The 23679-nt window shown below is 25.8% G+C and overlaps 1 protein-coding gene across 1 annotated transcript; it reads right to left on the bottom strand.

Moving 5' to 3' along the window:
* Positions 1 to 1638: 1638 nt before the first annotated feature.
* On the bottom strand, positions 1639 to 22543 carry LOC145836620 (uncharacterized). The gene is made up of 14 exons (XM_082944407.1): positions 22423 to 22543; positions 21373 to 21478; positions 19298 to 19389; positions 15297 to 15358; positions 15061 to 15107; positions 14893 to 14969; positions 14782 to 14827; positions 9935 to 11775; positions 9130 to 9169; positions 8534 to 8595; positions 8327 to 8396; positions 7281 to 7418; positions 2261 to 4970; positions 1639 to 1926 (listed from the first exon to the last, which is right to left on the bottom strand). The coding sequence occupies exons 1-14, from the start codon at positions 22533 to 22535 to the stop codon at positions 1877 to 1879; spliced, it is 5454 nt and encodes a 1817-aa protein (XP_082800533.1). The 5' UTR covers positions 22536 to 22543; the 3' UTR covers positions 1639 to 1876.
* Positions 22544 to 23679: the final 1136 nt, after the last annotated feature.

Raw genomic sequence — 23679 nt, 5'->3', positions numbered from 1 at the left:
ACAGTTTTTTGACTTTAAGAGTGACAATAATTTAACACGTAATTATTATTTATAAACTTATATTGAATTTAATAACAAGCAGAATAAAACTTTCGGATTCGGTCGAGTCCAAATTTCAAAATTGAGATTTGGTTCCGGCCAAATCCTAATTTAAAAATAAGATATTACAATGAAGCGTTACATTATTAGAAAACAAATGTTTGTAACTTAAGAAATTTTTATACACTTCAAATGTACTAAAATATTTTAAGTATCTGAGAAATCTTGCATTTAATTATTAATTAATATTTTTAAGTTTCATCTGTCTGCCCTGATGACTTTTAGTGACGGCTTTAGAAACTCTGTGTTAATAATGCAAGATCAAAACCAAGTAGTCATCACATATAAAAAGTATCCCGAGTGCGTAAAAACTTACAATGATTTTCATTTATATTTTTTAGTGAATTAATTAGTACTTACGTTACACGCACCTTTCTACTCATAAAAGTCATCTACGATATGGTAGTTTAGATTTCTTGCGTCGTTTGTTATATATAGTACAATAGCTGTACTAAAAATATTTTTTTTATTGCTAAAAATATTCTAAGCTAATAATTCGCTTGCTTTGCGATAAACTTGATGTGAAAAGGACTTTCGCAGGTCCGTTTGTTAACCGGACGCTTATTGGGGCTAAATTTTCTTAAATGCTTGTTAACTTGTACTTCTTACAAGTCTTTAGTTTAAAATTATAGTCGAAGGAAATTTGCACTATTTTTTTCATTAAATCTTAATAAAATGCTTATTTTATAAGATTCAAACCAAGATTTTTTTTAATTTGTCATAGTGGACCTATTTATATTTTTTATTGAAGTTATTTTAAGAGAGAACAACAACTAAAATTTCATCGGACGACAGAATTAGCTGAGTAACAATATTATATTAGTATTTGACTGAAGTACACTGCAATTTTATTTCCGGAAAAATTTGAATGAGAATTTTCTGTACAAAATATAATTGAGTGAAAAGTAATGCAGATGTCCAGTGAACGGTTGCTATCCTGTGTAGTTTGTGGGTAGCTTCCAAATTTGCACGAGCGTACAAAATTGCACGAAGGGTCACTTTTGCACGAGCAGATAATTTTGCACGGGTTAAATATTTTTTAATTTAATTTTTAATCTTTTATTAATTTTTTACTATCACTGTTAAACCTAACCCTTAACCTCGGTCTGTAACTATTTTTTCTTTTTTTTATTATTTTTTAGTTTTTTTTCTGTATTTTTTACTCTTGTGCAAAAATGTAACTCGTGCAAAATTGACCCTTGGTGCAAAACCGTCTTCGTGCAATTTTGTGCCATCGTGCAAATTTGGCTTAGTGCAATTCTGTGCACTTGTTCCCGTAGTTTGTAGCTACTTATAACTTATCCTCATAAAAAAAATTGTGATCATTTTTGCCTAAAAAAATAATCTTGTAGACTTTTGTTGAAATGATCAATTTAAAATTAATGAAAACTTGATTATTTAATAACTTTTACAGACTTTTGTCATTTCTATAACCTATTTTCTTACAACAACATTTGCGTAAAAATATAAATAATAATTAATTTAACTTGTTGTGATCAAATATATATACAACTATTTCAACAATTAACACTTTTTTTAAATGCAACTATTTAATATAATATAAAACTTGACAAAACAAAACACTCATAAAGAATATAAACTCTTTAAATTAGGTTGATAAACTATTGTTTAAAATCTGTACAATGGATCAACATTTGTATAAAACATTTCAATGATGCTTATTTACAAGAATATAACTTTGGATTTAGAATTAAAACAAATAGTTTTTATAGCTTACATTAAAATATTTAATTTAAACGAATTAACACATAAACATCTAAAGAGCTTTCGTTTTTCTTCTAGCACTTCTGCGGATTGTAGGTGGTGCTATAAATTATTTATAGATTAAAAAAATAATAAAATGTTATATTTTTTATGGTAAGCTTTACATACATTAAAAACATAAAAAACTAAATAAAAATAAAACTATACTGTATTTATGACAAGAATTTAGTCAGATAACTGTTTTTTTTATAAAACCAACTAAGTACATTAACTTATTTTTCTGTAAAAATTAAGTGTCTATAAGAACGACAAAAGTTTATTAAATTACAATTTTAAATATGTTCAATACCATAAAAACTATTAAGATTATACTAAATTGAAAATCATGTTCTTAACATATAATTAGTCATCTTATAATCATATACAAAAAACATACTTTTTATAGGTTCCTTTTTTTCTGAACTTGTAACTATCTTTTTGCTTCTTAGATCGGATTTTGGCTCTTCAATGGATTTTGAACCATCTTCGATTTTTTTTCCTCTTTTACAAACTCTTAGAGTATCACTTAGAATTTCCTTAGGCTCTGCTTTTTCGTTGCTTTTAGAAGCAACTTTTTTACTACGAGTTCGCTTACTAGTTGGCGTTTCTAAAATATTACAAATCTCCTTGGTGTCATCTAATTTTTTATTCCCTCTCCTTGATCTAGTTGCTTTAATCTCTTTTTTATCAACGTTTTCTGTAGTAACAACTGTTTCTACTTCTACCTTTCTCTTTCTTGTTGTTCTCTTTACAGTAGCAAGTTTTTTACTCTTTACTTCAATAACCTCATTATTCTTGATATCTTTCACGTTATTAGTTTCAAGAAATTTTGCGTCTGCTGGAGGAACTTTGCTTTTAAACTGATCAGATGTAGTTATATTCTTTACTACAACTGCCTTTCTTTTTCTAGTAACTCTTGTATTAGCAAAAGGTTTTTTTAATACAACTTCAGCATCTTCAATTACATTATTTATGAACTTGTTCTTGTTTTTGCAAGTAATATTTTTATTATCTATATCTACTTCTTCTTTAACTACCAATTCAGGTTTTAAATTTCTTCTGCTTCTTGTTACCTTGCGAGTTACAGCTATATCTTCTTTTTCTGGTTTTTCAACCTGAAGTAACTCAGTTTTAGAATCAAGTTTAACATTTCTTTCTTTTAAACTGTCTTCAGCAACAGAGGAACTAGTATTGTCTGGCGTAAGTTTATTTTTTGCTGCATTTCTATTTCTAGTAGTTTTTCTTACTACCTTTGGTATCTCACTAGTATTCCTAGCTTTCCTACCTCTACGTTTTTTCTCAACTGGTTCTTCAAAAAGTTGACTTTTCTTTCTACTTATATTTTTATTGTGTGTAAAATCTTCTGAAATTACAGAATCTTTCTGGTTATTATTTTGATTATCTTCTGTAGCTTTTAGTCCTCTGTTGCCTCTAGTAATCCTTGATGTCCTAACAACTGGTTTTTTAGTATTCTTTGGTTTTTTACTTGGTGGTAGTGGTGAACAAAACAAATCTGAGTCAAAATTTTCAACGGCGTCATGAGAATCGTGTTGATGGTAAACATTCATTAAACGTTTGACTCCACTAAGATTCTCGTCTACATTTACCTCATATTTTTTCTTAGGGGAGGAAAAAATTCGTTTTGTTCCGAAGTATTTATCAACTTTCTTAATGACAACCTTTTCTTTCGGAGATAAAAACAGTCGTTTAGTTCCAAACTTCTCCTTTACTTCTTCATATTTTATATTTTCCTTTGGTGATTGAAAAAGTCTCTTCGTGCCGAACTTTTCTGCAACCTCTTCATACTTTTCTTTTTTCAAAACACCCTGAAATAATCTTTTAACACCAAAATAGTCATCAACTTGTTCACTTAATTTCTTATCTTTGGGTGATAAGAACAATCGTTTGGTTCCAAACTTTTGCTTTACTTCGTCGTATTTTACTTTTTGTTTAGGTGTCTGAAGCAAACGTTTAGTCCCAAACTTTTCTTTAACTAGACCAGCATCTTTTAATTTAGGTGTTTTTAGTAAACGATTCATACCAAAGTTTTCAGCAACTTGCGTGTAAAAAACTTTTTCTTTTGGTGTCTTAAGTAATCTTTTCGTTCCAAATTTTTCTTTTACTTCGGCATCAACTTTTACTCTTAATTTAGGTGTCTGATATAAGCGTTTAGTTCCAAAGTTTTCACCAACAGCTTCATTTTTAACTTTATTTTTAGGGGTTTGCAACAGTCTCTTTAAGCCTAATTGTTTTCCCACAACTCCAGATTGCATTTTACTTTTAGGTGTTTTTAACCTTTTCATGCCAAAATTATCAGTGACAGAACTTTTATTAATATCTTTGGGTGTACTTTTTGGTCTTTTCATTCTTAAGCGTTCCATTACAACTTTATTTTTAAGTTGTTTTTTGACTTTACTTTGTTCAGATATTTTATGTTTAACAGCATTAATGTTATCATTAATAAAATTCTTTTTTTCCTCGAAAAAAGACTTCCTAGTCTTTTTAGTTACTTGAGTTTTTATATTTTTTTTATAAATTTCACTACTTTCTTTTACTGATAAAAACTGTTCATTGGGCTTACTAAACTTTTTAATTGTATTTGGAGTTCGAACATTTAAAGCTGTGGTCATTATTTTTGGGGATCCGGAATGTGGCGTAGAGAACTTGAAAACTGGCACCTGTGCTTCAAACGATTCTCTCTTTTTCTCAACGACTTTTTCGTTGTTGGTCTTGGCCTGTAGTTCATTTGCGGGTCTAAAAACCTTGTCATTAATATTTGATTTTGATCGCTTAACTGTATCACAATTTTTTTTTACTACTCTAGACATCCCAAAAGTATCTGGGCCAAGTGACCTCCTATTAACAGTTCTACCTTCTTTTAAAACAACACCTTTTGTTGAAGTTCTATTAACCTTTCTGTTAATATTTTCAACTATTTTAGTTTTTTTTTTAATTTTTAACTTTTTAGTGGGAATAATTTCAGATGTTTCATTACTGTTATCAGTATGCTCTGATTCAAGTTTGCTGACTAATTCAGGCTTTGATTTCATAGAAGTTGTAACTACATTTTTACTATGGTCATCAGTAGTAATCTTTTTTTCTGAAATCTGCAACAAGGTTTTGTTATGTTACATACACGTGTACATGATAAATAACCATCAAGTGACATGTTAGTCTACCATATTTTTAGAGCTTCAATGTACCAAATAAGAATAACATAAAACGTACTTAACATATCAAAGCTAATAACATGTCTCTATATTAAATAAATTACATAGTTGGACAGCGTTTTTAACTTGGTTACTGTTGTACTCGAACTTACTTATACGTTAAAACTTATATGTACACCTTTTGATGAACTCCCAAGTTTTAAGTATTAGTTTGTTTGCATACATAGGGATGGACTTAACTTAAAATTTTAAAACAAACAAATTATCGTTTTAGTTTTGAACAAGTTAACATAGAAATTAGCTATAAAAACTGAATACAACAAGTGTATGATGACTAAATAACAATAATTGAGCTTTGATTCATAAACCTATTTAAAAAACAATTGTTAACCATTTTGGATAAAACATTTTACTGCATATTACTATAAATTTATGAATTAAAATATCAAACAAACTTAGTAACCAATTTAAGCATGTCAAGTATTTAACAAACATATAACATACGATAGAATTATGTAAATTATGAGGCTATATAATGTAAACAACACGTAATCATAAATTAAATATATCAATTGGGAATTAAAATGTTTTATGACATAGGGTGTAAAACATTTTTTTGAATTTAGTCTAATTTTTTACATACTGAATAAAGCTACCAGTAGCTCTATACCGCTTGTTGAAATATGAAGTAACTTTTAAGATACAAGCGATCGAAGTAATAGAGTCTAAAGGGTTTTTTGTGGGAGACGCTAACTAAATAGGAAAAGATAGACTATTTCACTAAAAATCTACCCCCTCCTTCATTTTTAGAGCAATTTTTTTAAACCTGTCTTAGATAAATCTTTAATAAATTTCAAACTACTTGTAAGAAACAGATTTTTGATTTTTTTATAATGTTTTTTAATAGACAAAATCAATATTTTTTTTTTAATTATGGTCATAATTTCTAATCTATTTTAATAGCTTATGACATCTTATAGTTTTTTTATAAAAATAAAACACTGTCTAATTTTAAGCAAATTACAATACTATAACTTTATTAAAAAACTGATTGCTACAAGTTTTTCTAAAGTAGAAAAATACATTTGATAAAAAATTGAAGTAAAATGCTTTTAAAATGAAGTAGAAGATAGACTTTTAGTAAATTTGTTAAAAAACAGAAAAAAATGGCCTAGAAAACTTTTGATTCCATACGGTTGTGTAGGATATTTCACTAAATTTGTTATATGTCAAAAGTCTTTGTTTGTTCCATAAAAAATATCTAATAGTATAAACTCTTAAGCTTTCAAATAAGATTCAATGTTAATTTATATTAAAAAAAAAATTGGGACCTCCCCTATGCCCTTAACAACCACTTTAATAAGCAAAAAGTCTTTATTTACTCAGACATTTGCATATTTATCAATGGTAATTTAATTAAAGTGTTATGGTTAGAATATTTAGATTCTATATGCGTGCACAATAATCTAAAATCATAAATAAAAATGGTAAGAACCATTAAAAAAAATCAGAATTCTATTTGAATAAGACTGTGACTGATATGTATAAGACTGTGACTGATTTTTTTTAATGGTTCTTACCATTTTTATTTATGTTTATCTAAAATTCAATCCTGTCCGGTCTTTAAAATCAAAAGAGGAAGACTACCTTCATCCCATTTTAATCTAAAATCAGACAATTCAAATTCTGATAATTCAATTTCTTAAACTTTTCTTAGGGCCATTACTCAAACCTTAATCTATATTTGAGAAAAACAAAAAGTACGAATTTAGGAACTAATACCTACCGGAACACTTCTTTTTTTCTTTAAAAAATATCAAGTATCATTGTAGATATGGCTAAAAAAATAATCAAAATATAGTAATTAAAAATAAAATAAAAGTGTTTGCAGGTATTTATAAAACCTACATAGAGCTTTTATATATATTATTTTTTGAGTAGTGCAGTGGCCGTTTAAATATTTTTTAACAGAATTTGAATTGTCAGAATTCGAATTGCCATGTAACTATTCTATATAGCTTTATATAACTAGAACTAAATATTGTGTAAAATGATAATAAACTTTTGTATTTATAATTTCTCAATACAATCACATATCTAATAGTTGTTTTCTATTTTTATCATGTTGAGCAAAAACAAGAATTTTTGATTAACTTAATTGAAAAACAGCGATAAATAGTTTGCAAGACTTAAGGTAACTACACTTAATGTATAATAGTAACCAATTTGTTAAAGTAATTAACAAACTTTATCAGTGATTCTTGATTTTGTTTTGTTGATATACACAGTTGCTGGGGAGTTAATGTGATGACCAGGTAAATAGTATACTTGGTTTATTAAATCATTAACTCTTCGTTTTTGATGTCTAACTATTGGATTCTGTACCTTAAAGTTGGTTTAGTTTATATTTTGTTAATAGTTAACATGGATGTGTCTATAACTCATTTATACAACTTTTATAAATAAATAAAATAATATATAGTTTTTAAGTAAAAATAAAATCTATAATCTAGCAAAAAAAAGGCTATTAAACAAGTCTTACATAATCAGGGTTGCCTTTATGAAATTTCTTCTAGGTTTTCTGAATTTCTTCCAGATTTTCAAAATTACACGTTTTTTTAGTCTAAAGTTTAGTTTTTAGTTGAAAACTGTGTTAAGTAGAATGAAAACATTGAAAAAAAAACTGTGAAGCTATTTTAAAATTGTTTTTAAATTAAATTTTTTTTGATGATTTCAAACAATTTCTATCTATATGATAGATTTTTCGTGATAAATTTAATTTTACTACTTAACATGTATAATAAATAATGAACTTTACCCCTTGACCATCAACAACAGTATCTGAGACAACCTATGATCGGTTTCGTCTTTATTAGGACTTATCCTGACTTAATATACAGGGTGGCTAATTTTTTTTTTTGAAAATTTTCTTCCGTGTTTTCGGAATTTCTTCAAGATTTCAAAAGTACTCGTTTTTGGGTCTATTTTTAGTTTAAAGCTAAGTTTAAGGTTAAAACTGTGCTAAGCAGTATAACAACATTGAAAAGATACTGTAAAGCTACTTTAAATGTGTTTTTTACTAAATAGTATTTTTGATGACGGCAAACTTTTTTAACTATATGGTAGATTTTTTGTTTCTAATTAAAACTTTATTAATCATTATGTAAAAACTGTAGGTTTTTCTAGGTTTTTTTAGCCTAAATTGTCAAATTCAAGGTTTTTCCAGGATTCCAGGTTTTTTTGGCAAGCCTGTATATAGTAAAAAAAATTTTAATCCAAAAATGTTTTCTAACTTTATTTGTAGAATTCTTTTGGGGAGTTTTAGCTTCTTTTACAACTTGAGACCAACTTTTTCCTTGACACCTTTAAAACAAATTTAATAAGTAGAGTATATGATCAGTGTCAAGTATTAAGTTTTTTTTAAATAATCTGAAAATAATTTTGTTACACTTAATCAAACACATTACTATAAATACTAAAAAACCAATAAAGCAACTAACTTTATAGCACCTTTATTTGCAATTTTCTCTTTTTGGAAATCACTTTTTGGGTGTGAATTTTGCTAAAACATTTAATTATTTTATTTAATATTTACATCCTCTTAATTTAGGAATATCAAAAAAGAAGTGTTATTTTAAACTTTTTCATATAAGTTTGTATTAATTAAGATTTATAGTAATTTTTAACATGTTTTCAAATAAATATTAAGGACAAAGTACATAAACTTTTCTATTTTTATAAAGATTATTATTGATTTAATTCTTTTTTTTTTTTTTTCAAAATGTTAAATCATTGATTTAATGTTTTGAGATATTAAGTTCTTGTAAAAGTTGAGTATACCAGTTAGAAGGAAAACTTTCAAACCTTGAAGTTTAATTTATTGCTAGGATTTTTAAACTTGAGTAAACAATTTTCAATTTATTTATAATAAACAAGAAAGTTACAATGAAACAACTTTAAAAAAATTAAAACGTTACGTTAAATAGTCATTTTATAATTTTTCATAACAAGAATACTTAATGATAGAAAACTAAATCAAGCACTACTTATAACATTAAAGAACTTACTTAAAAAATAAAAACTTTTATTAACTCACTTTTACATTTTCTTTGGTATCCTCTTTTTTTAACTTATTCCTTTAAAAAATAAAAATAAAGTCAATAAACAGTGGTTGATTTTAGGATAAAAATATATGTATATATATATATATATATATGTCTCTAAAAAACAGCATGTTATTTTAGAGTACTGAAAAATGGTTTATAAAAGATAAACGATTTATAAAGTTTTGAAATAAAGTATATTTCGTGCTGCAAATATAAAAATTTATATTTCAAAAAATTTATTAAAATCCTAAGAAAAAACTTAAAAATAAACTTTGATAAACTGTGATTTTCATTGATTGGTGGTTCTTTTTTAAATTGTTAGATAAAATATATTCAAAGATGCTATGAATTTAAACCTAAAGTTTTATATTTTTACTTAAATGTTCTAGAAAAATTCAACATTTTATACTTAAGTAAAGAAAAAAATTACTTTGACTGTTTTTACTTTTGAAAACTATATACATTTATTTTAACACAATTTTTTACTTGGTGAGATAATAAACCTAGAATGGTCATAATTTAATTCCATCGCAAAAACTTATGATTCAATCTCTTTTTTTAATAAAAATTGTTAAAAATTTTTTACATCAAAATACCAACTAACTTTTTTGAACTTAATAAAATAAATGTTTATTAAATTCAAGTTTCACAAGCTATTTTAATTTATTAACTTAATGTTAGAAGCTGATAAAAAGCAACATTGTATTCAAAAGAATTAAATGACTTACAATAGTTGTAACTTGAAAGAGAAAATATCGTGACTATTTATGAAAATACGAAGATAATTATACTAACTTTTCAGTATCGCCAATTTTAACTAGTGTTGATTTTCTTTTAATTTTCTTAGTTAAAATTTTTGATTTATTCGCCGATTCATCAAATAAGTCAGCATCTTCAGCTAATCCTATATTATTCGAAACAATCATTTCATCATAAGAATGTTTTGTTATCTTTTTACTTGGATTGTCCATTTGCATCATAGAGTTATCTTTTACAACTTCAGTTACTTGTGCAAAAACATCTTCTTTAGGAACAATGGACGTTCCATGACCAACGGCTATTGATTTACGCTTCTTTTTCCCAGTTTTGCTTGGAGTTTTTGAATCTATAACAGCTTTAAGGTTCATTTCAGTTTGCTCAAAAGAAGCATCACCGTTAGAAATAGAATTTTTTTTATTAACAACAGCAATAGATTTTTTCTTTTTTATGTTTGGAGTTTTGTTCAGTAACTCAGAAATTTCCTCTTCAGAATTTTCTGCTTTGTTTGGAACAGTATCACAAACAGTTATTTCTTCTTTAAGAACAGCCATGGATTTACGCTTTTTCTTGTTTGGTGTCTTGATCTTCATCATAGAGTTATCTTTTACAACTTCAGTTGCTTCAGCACAAAAGTCTTCTTTTGAAACAACAGACGTTTCCTGAACAACAGCTATTGATTTACGCTTCTTTTTACCGGTTTTGCTAGGAGTCTTTGTCTTTATGACAGATTTATCGTTCATTTCAGTTTGCTCAACAGAAGCATTACCTTCAGAATTAGCAATTTTTTCATTAACAACAGCAATAGATTTTTTCTTTTTTATATTCGGAGTTTTCTTCTGTAATACAGATATTTCCCCTTCACAATTTTCTATTTTGTTTGGAACAGTATCACAAACAGTTATTTCTTCTTTAAGAACGGCCATGGATTTACCCTTTTTCTTGTTTGGTGTCTTAATCTCCATCATAGAGTTATCTTTTACAACTTCAGTTGCTTCAGCAAAAACGTCTTCTTTTGAAACAACAGACGTTTCCTGAACAACAGCTATTGATTTACGCTTCTTTTTCCCAGTTTTGCTAGGAGTCTTTGTCTTTATGACAGATTTATCGTTCATTTCAGTTTGCTCAACAGAAGCATTACCTTCAGAAATAGCAATTTTTTCATTGACAACAGCGATAGATTTTTTCTTTTTTATGTTCGGAGTTTTCTTCTGTAATACAGAAATTTCTCCTTCACAATTTTCTACTTTGTTTGGAACAGTATCACAAACAGTTATTTCTTCTTTAAGAACGGCCATGGATTTACCCTTTTTCTTGTTTGGTGTCTTAATCTCCATCATAGAGTTATCTTTTACAACTTCAGTTGCTTCAGCAAAAACGTCTTCTTTTGAAACAACAGACGTTTCCTGAACAACAGCTATTGATTTACGCTTCTTTTTCCCAGTTTTGCTAGGAGTCTTTGTCTTTATGACAGATTTATCGTTCATTTCAGTTTGCTCAACAGAAGCATTACCTTCAGAAATAGCAATTTTTTCATTGACAACAGCGATAGATTTTTTCTTTTTTATGTTCGGAGTTTTCTTCTGTAATACAGAAATTTCCCCTTCACAATTTTCTACTTTGTTTGGAACAGTATCACAAACAGTTATTTCTTCTTTAAGAACGGCCATGGATTTACGCTTTTTCTTGTTTGGTGTCTTAATCTTCATCATAGAATTATCTTTTACAACTTCAGTTGCAGCTGCTAAATCAACTTCTTTAGATATAATGGACGTTTCCTGACCAACAGCTATTGATTTACGCTTCTTTTTCCCAGTTTTGCTTGGAGTTTTCGTCATCAAAACAGTCTTAGACTCTGATTTATCATCTTGGTTGCCGAACTGTTTGGTTAAAATATCACATTAAATTTATTGTTCAATAATTTATTATTGTAGAAGACTTACATTTATATATTTTTTAATTAATAAATTCTACAATTTTCTACCAATCAACATTTAAACATTTGCTGAAAAAAAAACTAAATTAAGGGCATAGGGGGTGACACATTTTTTTTTTTAATTTGATCTTATTTTATATAGTTTTTACTAAGCTACATTATGCTTTTTACAGATTTTAAAAGTTCAAAATAATTTTTGAGATGTAGCCGGTCAAAGTTAGAGGCAACAATAGGATCCTTATGGGAGGCGCAAACTTAACTATGTCCTTAAGCTTAGTATTCAAGTATAAAATGATTATGAGAGATTAATAAATTTAAATTTTAAATACCATTTTATTGCAATATAAACAGGGTTGCCAAATATAGAGAAGAAAAAATTTTCCTGACTTTATTAAATGTAATTTTTTTCACTTTTTGTAAGTTTTCTTGAATTTCCAGTTTTCTTGCTCAAAAATCAACAAGTACAGTGCTTCATCACTTATCTTTGTTAGGCTAGCTTTTTTTGTAATTTAGCCGGATAACTACAATCATTGTATTTTTTTCTAATAAACTATCTATTTTATATTATGCAATGCATACAAAAAAAATAAACACTAAAGTTTCGGTTAGTTTACCTTTTTTCATTATTTTTAACGATACAAACAACATATTAAAACCGTCAAAGAATAAAAAAAAACAATACTTGAACAAAGTTTAAAACTACTTTAACAAAAAGAAACTCAGAAAAGCAAGCAAATGAACAATAAAAAACTTATTAATTTACTAAGCACGAAAACTATAAATTATAACGTTATGTTTGAAAAAATTTTAGAACTGAGATGTAACTATAAACTGCTTGCTTTCACTCGTTTAAAGAATTTAAGCAAGATCTTCAGCTGTTAATAATATCCTATCTAATATAAACTATTGAATAAAATGTTGTAAATATTTTTCTCCTTATTTATAACTTACGAACTTTTATTGTTATCTTAATACTTAAAAGTACACAAAAACATCGATTTTAGCTGAATTAAATAAATCTACTTCTCAACCAAAATCGGCCAGAAAAGTGATGAAGCACTGTTCTACCATATAACTTTTTTTCAAATTGTCTTAAATTGTGCACAAAACGTTTTTGTAATAATTGCCACATGTAAAAAAAAATCCAGCTATAATTTCACAAAATCGAATTTCTCTTCAGAAAATCGAATTCTACCAAGGTGAAAGTTTCTTCAGACCATCTAAAATCTTGCACAGGGTGTTTTGTAGTACATTCACCTCTTGTGAATATACGCACTCGTTTAGTTACGCATTTTAAAATTCTCAAAAATTGCAAGAATCTTTAATTTTAGGTGTCTTTCCCCCTTTATACATTTAAGTCAAACAAAATACAACGTTCAATTCTTCACAATATTTATTGCATAAAGATTCATTTCAATTCAATAAATCTCATACTTTTAGCTAATTTGTTCCTTGCCCATGTAAGATTAAACTTGTCTTTAATGACAAGTTTAATCTTACATGGGCAAGGAACAAGGTAGTATAAAAATACTTTGTACTGAAATAACAATTTTATAAAAAAGTTTTTCACATATATGTACAGCTTGGATGAAAACTTTTTTTTTTTTTTAAATAGAAAGTCACCATGCTGCATTTAATTAAACCATTGTAAGAAAATAGCTAACATAATAAATAAATATATATATTGTTTAACTACGATCTCTCGTTTACTTACTTTTGCTGTAAACACAATGTGTGTAGATTTGTGAGAGGTGACTAAATTTGCCTAATGTAAAAATTTTATAGCTGGAAACTCAAAGGTTGCCATACTTATAGTTCTAACCTAATGAACACCACTTGCATTATTCTTTAAAAAACAACATTGTGTACTTTATACTTAAAAGATGACAATCAAAGTTCTCAACTTATATACAAGGAGAATGATCAATTATAAATTTTTGATTTTATTAACAATACAATGTTTCACTCGTTTGAAACTAGTCAAACGAGATCTTCAGTTGAATAAAATCTTATTCAAATAGAATTCTATTTGAATAATATTCTATAAATAGAAGATTTCAATTCTATTTGAATAATATTTTGTGTTCAACTGAAGATCTCGTTTGACTAGTTTCATTTCAAGCGAGTGAAACATTGTATTGTTAATAAAATTTAAAATTTATAATTAAAAAATAACATTAGCAAAATACAGTTTTAGTGTTGATAACTTTCTTAAAAGAGCATGTTTATATCAAGTTTCCTGACTTTTTTAGAAAACCTCCATTTTTCTAACTTTTGTCTTTTTCTTTTGGTTTTCCTGACTGTTCTTGACTTTCCTGACTTTGAGGCATCCTGTATACAGCTTGTTTTTTCTCATTTTTAAACTTGTACTTAAATTATCTTGTCTATATCTAGTATAGTTTTAAATTTACGTAAAAAACTGTCATAAACAGTATAAAATATTGATAGATACTGGAATATTACTTTAAGTGTGTTTTATAATAAATAAATTTTAGATTATAGATCAAAAAGTTTTTGGATATTATATTATAGATTTTTTCTAATCAAAGTTACATCATATTACTTGTAAAAACTGTTTTAAATTCCAGTTTTTTTACTGATATTTGTTAAAAATTTAGTTTCTCTAGGTTTTGTTTGCCTAAATTGTCAAACTCCAGGTTTTTCTATGATTAAAGGTTTTTGGCAACCCTGAATAAACTAGAATTTAAAAACTTTGTAAATAAATAGACTAGCTTATACTTGGATAATTCAAAATATTCAACTCTTACTAGCCTGAGCTGGTCTAGAGTTCTATTTTCAAGCTTTCAAAACACCCTGAATTAGCATTAATGAGCATCAACCCTATATATTCAAACAAATACCAATATACTAAACAGCATGTGCATAATTATGTTTTAATCTTGAAATATATAATAACAACAAATCTTATAAATATATAATAACTAATTACCTGACTGAGACTTCCAGAAAGATTTTCTTGTTGCTCTTCACTACAACTGTTAAAACATTAATTTGATAAGTTATAAGTATTATTTAAAGATAATGTACACTCTTTACATACTTTTCTCTTATTGCCTTGGATCTCCTACTTTTATTTTTCTTCTTTTTGGGCGTTTCTTTAACAACGTCACGACTGAACTGTTTATTATAAATTATTAACTTGGTAATTTATAAGTTTGTTTTATTTGAAAAAAAAGTTTTTAATATATAAAGTATACAAAATTCAAACATTTTTTGGTTTTTTTTCTTTCTGGCTATTGTTTGAAGTCAGGTAACCTGTAAATTAAATTTTAAATTAATTTTATCACGATACCATCTAAAACTAATTATTCTTGTCAAACTACATTTCATAAAAGACTTGATTAATTAAATAAAGGTTTAAAAATGCTTGCAAATTTACAAATCCTTTCAACCAAATATTTATGATAAATAAAGAATAAAATAAGTATAAAGAAGAACAGTAACCTAGTGGGTTTCTGGAGTCTGCATTTGTAGTATCTTGATTGACTGCAAAAGAACTTTCATACCTGATTACAAAAATTTATGTACACTTGTTAGTTAAAGCATTGTTAAATTATAACAATTTTCAAGTAATATTAACTTAATCACAGGATGGCTAAATGTTTTAGACAAATTTTTCAGATTTTTCAGAATTTCTTCCAGGTTTTTGAAATGCATCTATTTATGACCATTTTTAGTAGTAAATTAATCTAATAGAACACTGAAAAATATAACTTTAATTTATTTAAAAAACAAAACAAATTTTGTGAAGCAACTGAAGTCAAAAAAGAATTGTTTCAAGGATTGTTTCACAATATTTATTGTGTTTTTAAATTATGTACTGGCATCTTTAAGTTGTTGATACTGATAGCCTCTCTAAAGTACTTATTGTTTTAAAGAAAATTAACTTTTTCAAACAGGAAAATTATATCTAGTTTTATCTTTGATAAACTTATAATGTATATTTTGTTAATTTACAGTGTTTTTACTCAAATAATAGAATCTATGAAAAAGAAAACATTAAGTCTAAAGTGTATAATGTATAGATGGCATGAAGCTAAAAAATTAAGGGCATATGGGCTGTCCACCTTGATTTTTACAAGTTGATCTTATTTTATAGAGTTTTATCTGAGGTATAAGAAATTCTAACTGCTTGAAAAAATTCAAAGTATTTTTTGAGATATGAGAGATCAAAGTTGGTGAACTCAATAGGTTCCTAATGGAAAGCGCAAACTAAAAACGCAAAAAAAAGAACATTTTACTAAAAATCAATCTCCTCCTTCATTATTTTAGCAATCTTCTTCAAATTTTCACAGAAAGTGCATTATTAAATTTTAAAAAGATTAAACGCAGGATATTTTTAATTTGGAAAATATTTTTTTTATTAAAAAGAAAAATACCTATTTTTTTGTTTTTTTATCTTAAGTTTTTATTTTTTAATATTTTTAAAATTCTAACATTCAAAGTCTTTTAAACTATAAAAAGAAAGTTTCCTGAAAATTTTAAGTCTCTAGCTCAAAAAATTAAGAAGATAGATATTTAGTGCTTTTTTAAACTTCCAACAAAAAAGACCCCAAAAAATTGCGGTCCATACGTTTGTATAGGAAACTTTTTATAAAAATTACAATATCTTAAAAGTTAAATAAGATTTTTTTATTCTATAAAAACTGGCTTGTAGTTTGTACTTTATGCTTTCATATAAGATCAAATGTTATTTTCAATAAAAAAATGTCGGACCAACCCCCTTATGCCCTTAAACTAACTGACTTGGTTTTATCATAGTCTAATTCAAAACTATTAATCGTATTTAAACAAAAATACTAAACCTAAATAAATGATATTTACTATATCTACTTTAAATAAACTAGGCACAACTAATGACTTATAAGTCATACATACTAATAAATTAAGATTTATTATAGTCTGCTATAAATAAATGAGCACATATCATTGCATCAGTCACTTTTATTTGACTCTGCTCTTATTTTACTCTAGCCCTTAGTTTTATATTGATCTAAACTCTACTAAGTTGCATCAGTAAAAAATAGGATTTTGTTGACTGAATATACTTAAATACTGAAATGGATTTTTTTAAATGTTATTTTATAAACTAAAATAAATTGTTAAAAAATTGAATTGGACTTTTAGTTTTGTTTAAATTTTTAAAACGATGTAAATAAGTAGTTTCATTATTTAAATTAATAATTTAACTAATAATTTATTACTTACTAATTAAAAAATTGTGTACACTTTTTTATGCTAAAATTGACAAAATTTACATTTAATATATCAAAACTGTTAAAAAAAAATTTTATCCAGGTTTTTTCACAATTTTTGTACAAAACTCTAAGTTTTTTAATGATTTTGTTTAAAATTCCAGGTTTTTTTTTCCCAAATTCCAGGTTTTTTTTTTTGCCTAAACTGTCAAAATCTGATTTTTTTCAGGTTTCAAAGTTTTTTTAGCCACCCTATAATTATCTTATCATATGTAAAGAAGTATACAATATGCTTAACAGTAAGTTTACTTTTATAAAAACAGCGTTGCCGAAGGTTTATTGAAAAATTTTATCAAATTTTTTTAATTTCTTCCAGGTTTAAAAAAAAAGTATTATAGTCCATCTTTAGTATAAATTTAGATCTAAGGTAAAAACTGTCTTAAATAATACAGAGTCGCCACTTTTTGAGTCAAAAAAAATTTTTGAGTGAACAAAAACTACATGACGTGACCTTAAGCTGCCCTGAGTCAATCTGGTTTTTTAAAACCCTTTAAAAAAATTTCAACTATGCGCAAACTACTTATACCTCGTGTTTATTTTTCTTCTTAATAATTAAAAGGAAGGTTGTATGTGTATGTTTCTGCATAGGTGTTCAGTAAACTTATGAGAAATACTGTTTTCGAAGATTTAAGGTTTAAACCTTAACCAATTTAGATTAAAAAACAAAAAGTGGATAATTTTATACAACTATATTAGTTGAGGGCATAGGAGGGGTAAACACCCTTTTTTGGTTTTTGATCTTATGTTATATAGTTTTTACTAAGCTACAAGATGCTTTTTACAGATTTTAATAATTCAAAATAACTTTTGAGATATAGCCTATTAAAGTCAGAGGCAACAATAGGATCCTTATGGGAGGCGCAAACTAAAACGGCAAAAATAGACTATTTCACTAAAAATCTATCTTCTCCTACGTTTTTTTGAGATAACTACCTCAAATTTTCAGGAAATGTTCCTTGATATATTTAGAAAATTCTGTTGGAAAAACTTTAAAAAAATTGAAAGATAAAAATTTTATATAGAAAATAAACAAAAAAATCAGTTTTTTTTTAGTTATTTTGTTATAAAATTTTTAATTTTTCAATTTTTTTTAAATCTGTTCCCACAGAATTTTCAAAATATTCCAAGAAACACTTCCTGAAAGTTTGAGGTAGTTATCTCAACAAACGTAGGAGAAGATGATTTTTACTGAAACAGTCTATTTTTGCTGTTTTAGTTTGCGCCTTAGGGGAGTCCAAAATTTTTTTAATAAAAATAACATTGGATTTTGTATGAAAGCTAGAAGTAGAAACTACAAGCTAGTTTTTATAGAAAAAAAATATTTAACTTTTGAGATATTGTATTTTTTATAAAAAGTTTCTGATACAAACAAACATATGGAGTTCAAATTTTTTGGGGTCAATTTTCTCAGAAATTCAATAAATCACTAAAAATCTATTTTCTTCTTCACTTTTTGAGCTAGAGACCTCAAACTTTCAGGAAACGTTCCTTTTGAAGTTTAGAAGACTTTGAATGTTGCTATTTAAAAATATAACATATTGAAAAACAAAATTCTAGTTAAAAAAACAAAAAAATAGGTGGTTTTCTTTTTAATAGAAATTTTATTGTTCAAAAGTAAAAAAAAATTTTGTATTCATTTTTTTAAATTTAATAATAGACTTTCTGTGAAAATTTAAGAAGATTGCTTAAAAAACTGAAGAAGATAGATTTTTTGTAAAATGATCTTTTTTGCGTTTTTAGTTTGCGCCTTCCATTAGGAACCTATTGAGGTCACTGACTTTGATCACTCATACCTCAGAAATTACTTTGAATTTTTTCAAGCGGTTAAAAATGTCTGATACCTCAGATAAAACTCTACAAAGATCAACTTGTAAAAACCAAGGTGAACTAAATTCTATAACTTCTGTAAAAACTAATCATTAAGACTAACATAACTTTAAGTTGTTTTAAAAACCTTGCTTTTAATCAACTTCTAAATTTTTATAATTTTACTGAATTATCAAACAATGTATTTCGAAAACATTACCTTGCAAATTCATCACAAGTGAAATCAAAAATAACAAGTAATAACATATGGATGTCTAGTTAGAACTAAAATAAAGAAAAACGTGGTTGAGTATTTTTAGTAAGCATGTAAAATATAAAAGAGTAAATAAGAAAAACTATTGTAAGATCTTAAGAAAAAACTACCTATAGCACCTATCAACAATAGTAACTCTGTCACCATGCTTCAACAACACTTGACTACTTATCTCATTTCCATTAACTTTTGTAGGATACTCCTGTCATAAAAGTTACTTTGATGTGACTATATAATATTCTAAAAAGTTAAATCAGGGTTGCCACTCTTTGAGTCAAAAAAAACTATCTTGATTTTTTAAATATCCTTTTTAATTTTTTTCTTGCTTCTGGATTAAACTACTTATACCTCATGTTATTTTTTTTTCTAAATAATGAAAAGAAAAGCCTTAATGCTTCTAAAATTTATGTTTAGTTAAAATCACTATTCAAAATAACAAAAACTAGTCAAGATCAACTAAATCTTATTCAAGATCTAGAAAAAAAATCATGTACTGAGAATCTTTAAAAAATCTTTAAACTATCTTGAATATCTTATTTAAAAAAACTATCATGAGTCAGCCAGAATTTAAAAAGAAACAAAATATCCAGAGTTGACATTATTTGTCCTGAGTCATTCTGAGATTTTCAAAAATTTCAAAATACCTTAAGTTATATTGAGTGTATGCAGGGTTGCCAAACATTTTTGAGAAATTCCTTCCATGTTTTCTGAATTTCTTCTAAGTTTTTAAAAGCACTCGTTTTTGCGTCTATATTTAGTTTAAAGCTAATTTTAAGCTTAAAAACTGTGCTAAGCAGTATAAAAACGTTAAAAAGATACTGTAAGGCTACTTTAAATGTGTTTTTTAATTAATAAATACTATTTTGGATGATGACAATTTTTTTTATGGAACATTTTTGGTGACAAATTAAAATTTTACTATTTAACATGTAAAAATTGATTAAAATTCTAGGTTTTTCATTTTTTTTTTTGTTTAAAATTCAAAAATTTACAAATTCCAGGTTTTCCATGTTTTTTTTTTTGCCTAAATTGTCAAATTCCAGGTTTTTCCCAAATTCCAGGTTTTTTGGCAAAACTGTGAGTGGCAACCTATTAAATTGTATTTACATTATATACATAGAGATATAGAATAAAGGTATAGATTTTTTTTAATTTGGATTTATTCTATATATTTTAATTTTACTAGCAGCTTTTTTTTTTTTTATTTCAACAAAATTTAATATAAAGGAAAAAATAAAAGAGTTTGATAGATTATTTATAAAAGTAGGGAAAATTACAACTGAAAAAAAAAAGAGTATTTTAATAAAAAACTATATCTTGTAAATAAAAAATTAATTTTAGATAAACCTTATATGTATATTTTTATTGAAACAAAATTGCATTTTTGAATGGTTTCTAAGCTTGTTTTACAAAAAAAAACTTTATATACATAAGTTATCAATAATATTGTTTTAAACTACAGTTTTTTATTTGAATTGTTTCCCTATACAGTGCTTATTCACTTATCCGGACACGTTGGGCAAAATTTTTTTGTAATCATGTCCAGATAACCAAAATTCTGGATAAGTACAAAAATCAATTAATATACAAATAAATAAAAAGTGTTTGAGTTAATATCTTTTGTAATATTGCTTGAAATTAAAATCAAACATAAAATAATTGTTATACTATCGTTTTCAAAAAAACCCAGAATTCAACTACCTATAAAAATAAAATTGAGAGTTTATTTTAAAAACTAAAATTTATGTTTTAAATAAAATTGTTTTTAAAATTTCTAAACTGACTTACTTTACATGCAAAAAATTTTGATAACTAACAAGTTTTGAACAAAGATTTAGTAAGTAACATTTAGTAGTATTATTACATAATAATGATGAACAACATTTTAGAATTTATAAAGTCACTCAAAATTTTCTTACAGGATGAAAGCTTAGATATTTGTATCATACATAAATGTTAGCATATAATATTTAATTTTAGATTTTTTTTGATCAAAACTGTCCGGATAAGTGAGCGTCTGGATAAGTGAATAAACACTGTACTATATAGGATAGTTCTTCAGTCAAATTAACGTTTTAATAATAACATAAAACAGAAGTCAGAGAGAAAATAAATTTAGCTAAACTTTTCAAGCATGGTTACGTCATTAATAGGATTATAGATTGAACATTATAAAATTCCTAACGTAGTTTAAATTTTTAAGAGTGGCGTTACCGGTTCCATCCATAATCAATTGACATTGTTCTGCAGGAACTTGAGGTATTTGAATTCGTATATTATTTTTGGCCTCTCTGTTAAATTTAAGTTAATTAACTTACTAAAAAAAAAAATTTAAGTTAAATGCCATTGAATTCTTTGAAATCTTATTTAATTGGCATAATATCAATTCCTTAAAAACTAAAACTGAATTTACAATACTTAATCTATTTAAAAGTTGAAAAACTCCTTTAAAAATCATTTTAATTTTTTGTAGCTATTGTAACCCAAGGATTTTTTTGTCTTTACTTATATTTTGGAAATTTCAGTAAGCATAACTTAGGTGAAGTGAGTTGCAATTTTATTTTAAGATTGACAAGGGAAAATTACTTTTTTTTACAACTTGATCTTAATTTGCACATTTTTATCTAGCTATAAGTTGCTTTTTACATTTTGCATTTTAATATTATATCAAACCTTTGAGATACAGCCAGTTAAAATCAGAGAGTTCTTTAGGGGAGGAAAAAACTAAAACGGTTAAGAATTAAACATTTCTAAAAATATATCTCTTCCTACATTTTCTGAGATAAATACCTTTACATTTTTAAATGCTCTTGCAATATAAAAAAATTGAAAAAAAAATCTATGATCAAAAAACAAAAAAAAATTTGATTGAAATTTTTTGTAAAAAAAACTATTTATAGTAAAAAAAAACATTTTCTCAAAAATATCCTTTTATATATTGCAAGAAACCTTTCCTAAAAAATTAAATGTATTTATCCAAAATAGGAGCAGATAGACTTTTAGTAAAATAGTTTTTTTTTTTAGTTTGTACCTAACATAAAAAACCTATTTAACTCTTCAACTTTGATTTCTTATATCTTAAAAGTTACTTTGAGTTTAAAAAAAATCTAAATAGTAAAGGATAGAGATCATTTATGGTAAAATAGCTCTAAAAATATTTTTACTTTCTCCTTCATATGCCCTTAACATTTAAAATTGTCAATATGCTTGTCAGTCTCAACTTTTTATTACTTACCTTCCAATTGTACACTTTTGATCAGTAATAAAAAACTCTTTTCCATCATTTCCGGTTTGTCTATTAAGAATTACTAACTTTCCAAGTGGTTCTTTTTTGTCACTTTCATACATTATCTCTATATTTCTATTAATTTTACTTAAAATTATATTGTGAAACCAATCATTTTCTATCGCTTATAACTGTGCTTAATTTTTTTTATATATGGGTTTAAAAAATAAAATATTATTAACAATACAAACATTTGAAGTCATAAGTAATTACAAATAATATATAAGTGACACTCAGTGCAAAAAATTCAGGTATATATCACTCTATTTTTTTCGGTGGATATATAGAAAAATTTTAAATATAAATTTAACTTACTTTTATAGTAGTAATCACCGTAAAAATATATTTATTATATACAAAATAAAATATAAAAAACTAATTAAACTACTATTTATTAGACCTGGTTAAATACAAACATATAAACACCAAAAAGAGCATTAAGTAAATAAAGCAACACTGTTGTCAAACTTTTTTTGGCTACAAAGGGTAGGTTTTCAATTTAAAATACATATAACTTCCATTTTGAAAGAGTAAAACAGGTTACAACTTTTAAGGGCATAGGAGGGGAAGAGAAATTAACTACTTTTTCACATTTTGGTCTTATTTTATTGAGTTTTAACTAAACTTTAAAATATTTTTTTAGATATTACAGCTCAAAGTTAGATACTACAATAGGTTCCTAATGGGAGGGGAAAACTAAGACAACAAAAAAATACTATTTCACTAAAAACCTATCGTTACCTACGTTTTGTTATAAAATTTTATGACAAAAAAAAACAGTATCTTTGTTTTTGTTTTTTTTTTTGGTTCCGACAAAATATTCTGAATATTACAAGGAACATTTCCTGAAAGTTTAAAGTAATTATCTGAAAAAACGTAGAGGATAGATTTTTAGTATAATATTTTTTTATTAATTTTCTTTTAATTTATAAATTTTGTTCCTACTGAGTTTTCTTAATATTGCAAGGAACATTGCCTGAAAGTTTCAGTTAATTAATTATCTCAAAAAGGTAGGAGATAGATTTTTAGTGATTTCTAACTGTTTTAGTTTGTACTTACCAAACTTCAACCGGCTTCATCTCAAAAATTACTTTGAATTTTTTAAATTTGTAAAAAGCAACTTGTAGCTTAGGTTAAACTCATAAAAATAAGACTAAATTGTGAAAAAGGTGATCAAGCCCTATCTTTTTTATCTAAGTTTTTAGG

The sequence above is a fragment of the Thalia democratica genome, chromosome 5 (genome assembly GCF_965202585.1).
Source record: "Thalia democratica chromosome 5, ktThaDemo2.hap1.1, whole genome shotgun sequence".
Classification (NCBI taxonomy): domain Eukaryota; kingdom Metazoa; phylum Chordata; class Thaliacea; order Salpida; family Salpidae; genus Thalia; species Thalia democratica.
The sequence above is the reverse complement of the archived record's forward strand: the minus strand, read 5'-3'. Positions and strand labels throughout refer to the sequence as shown.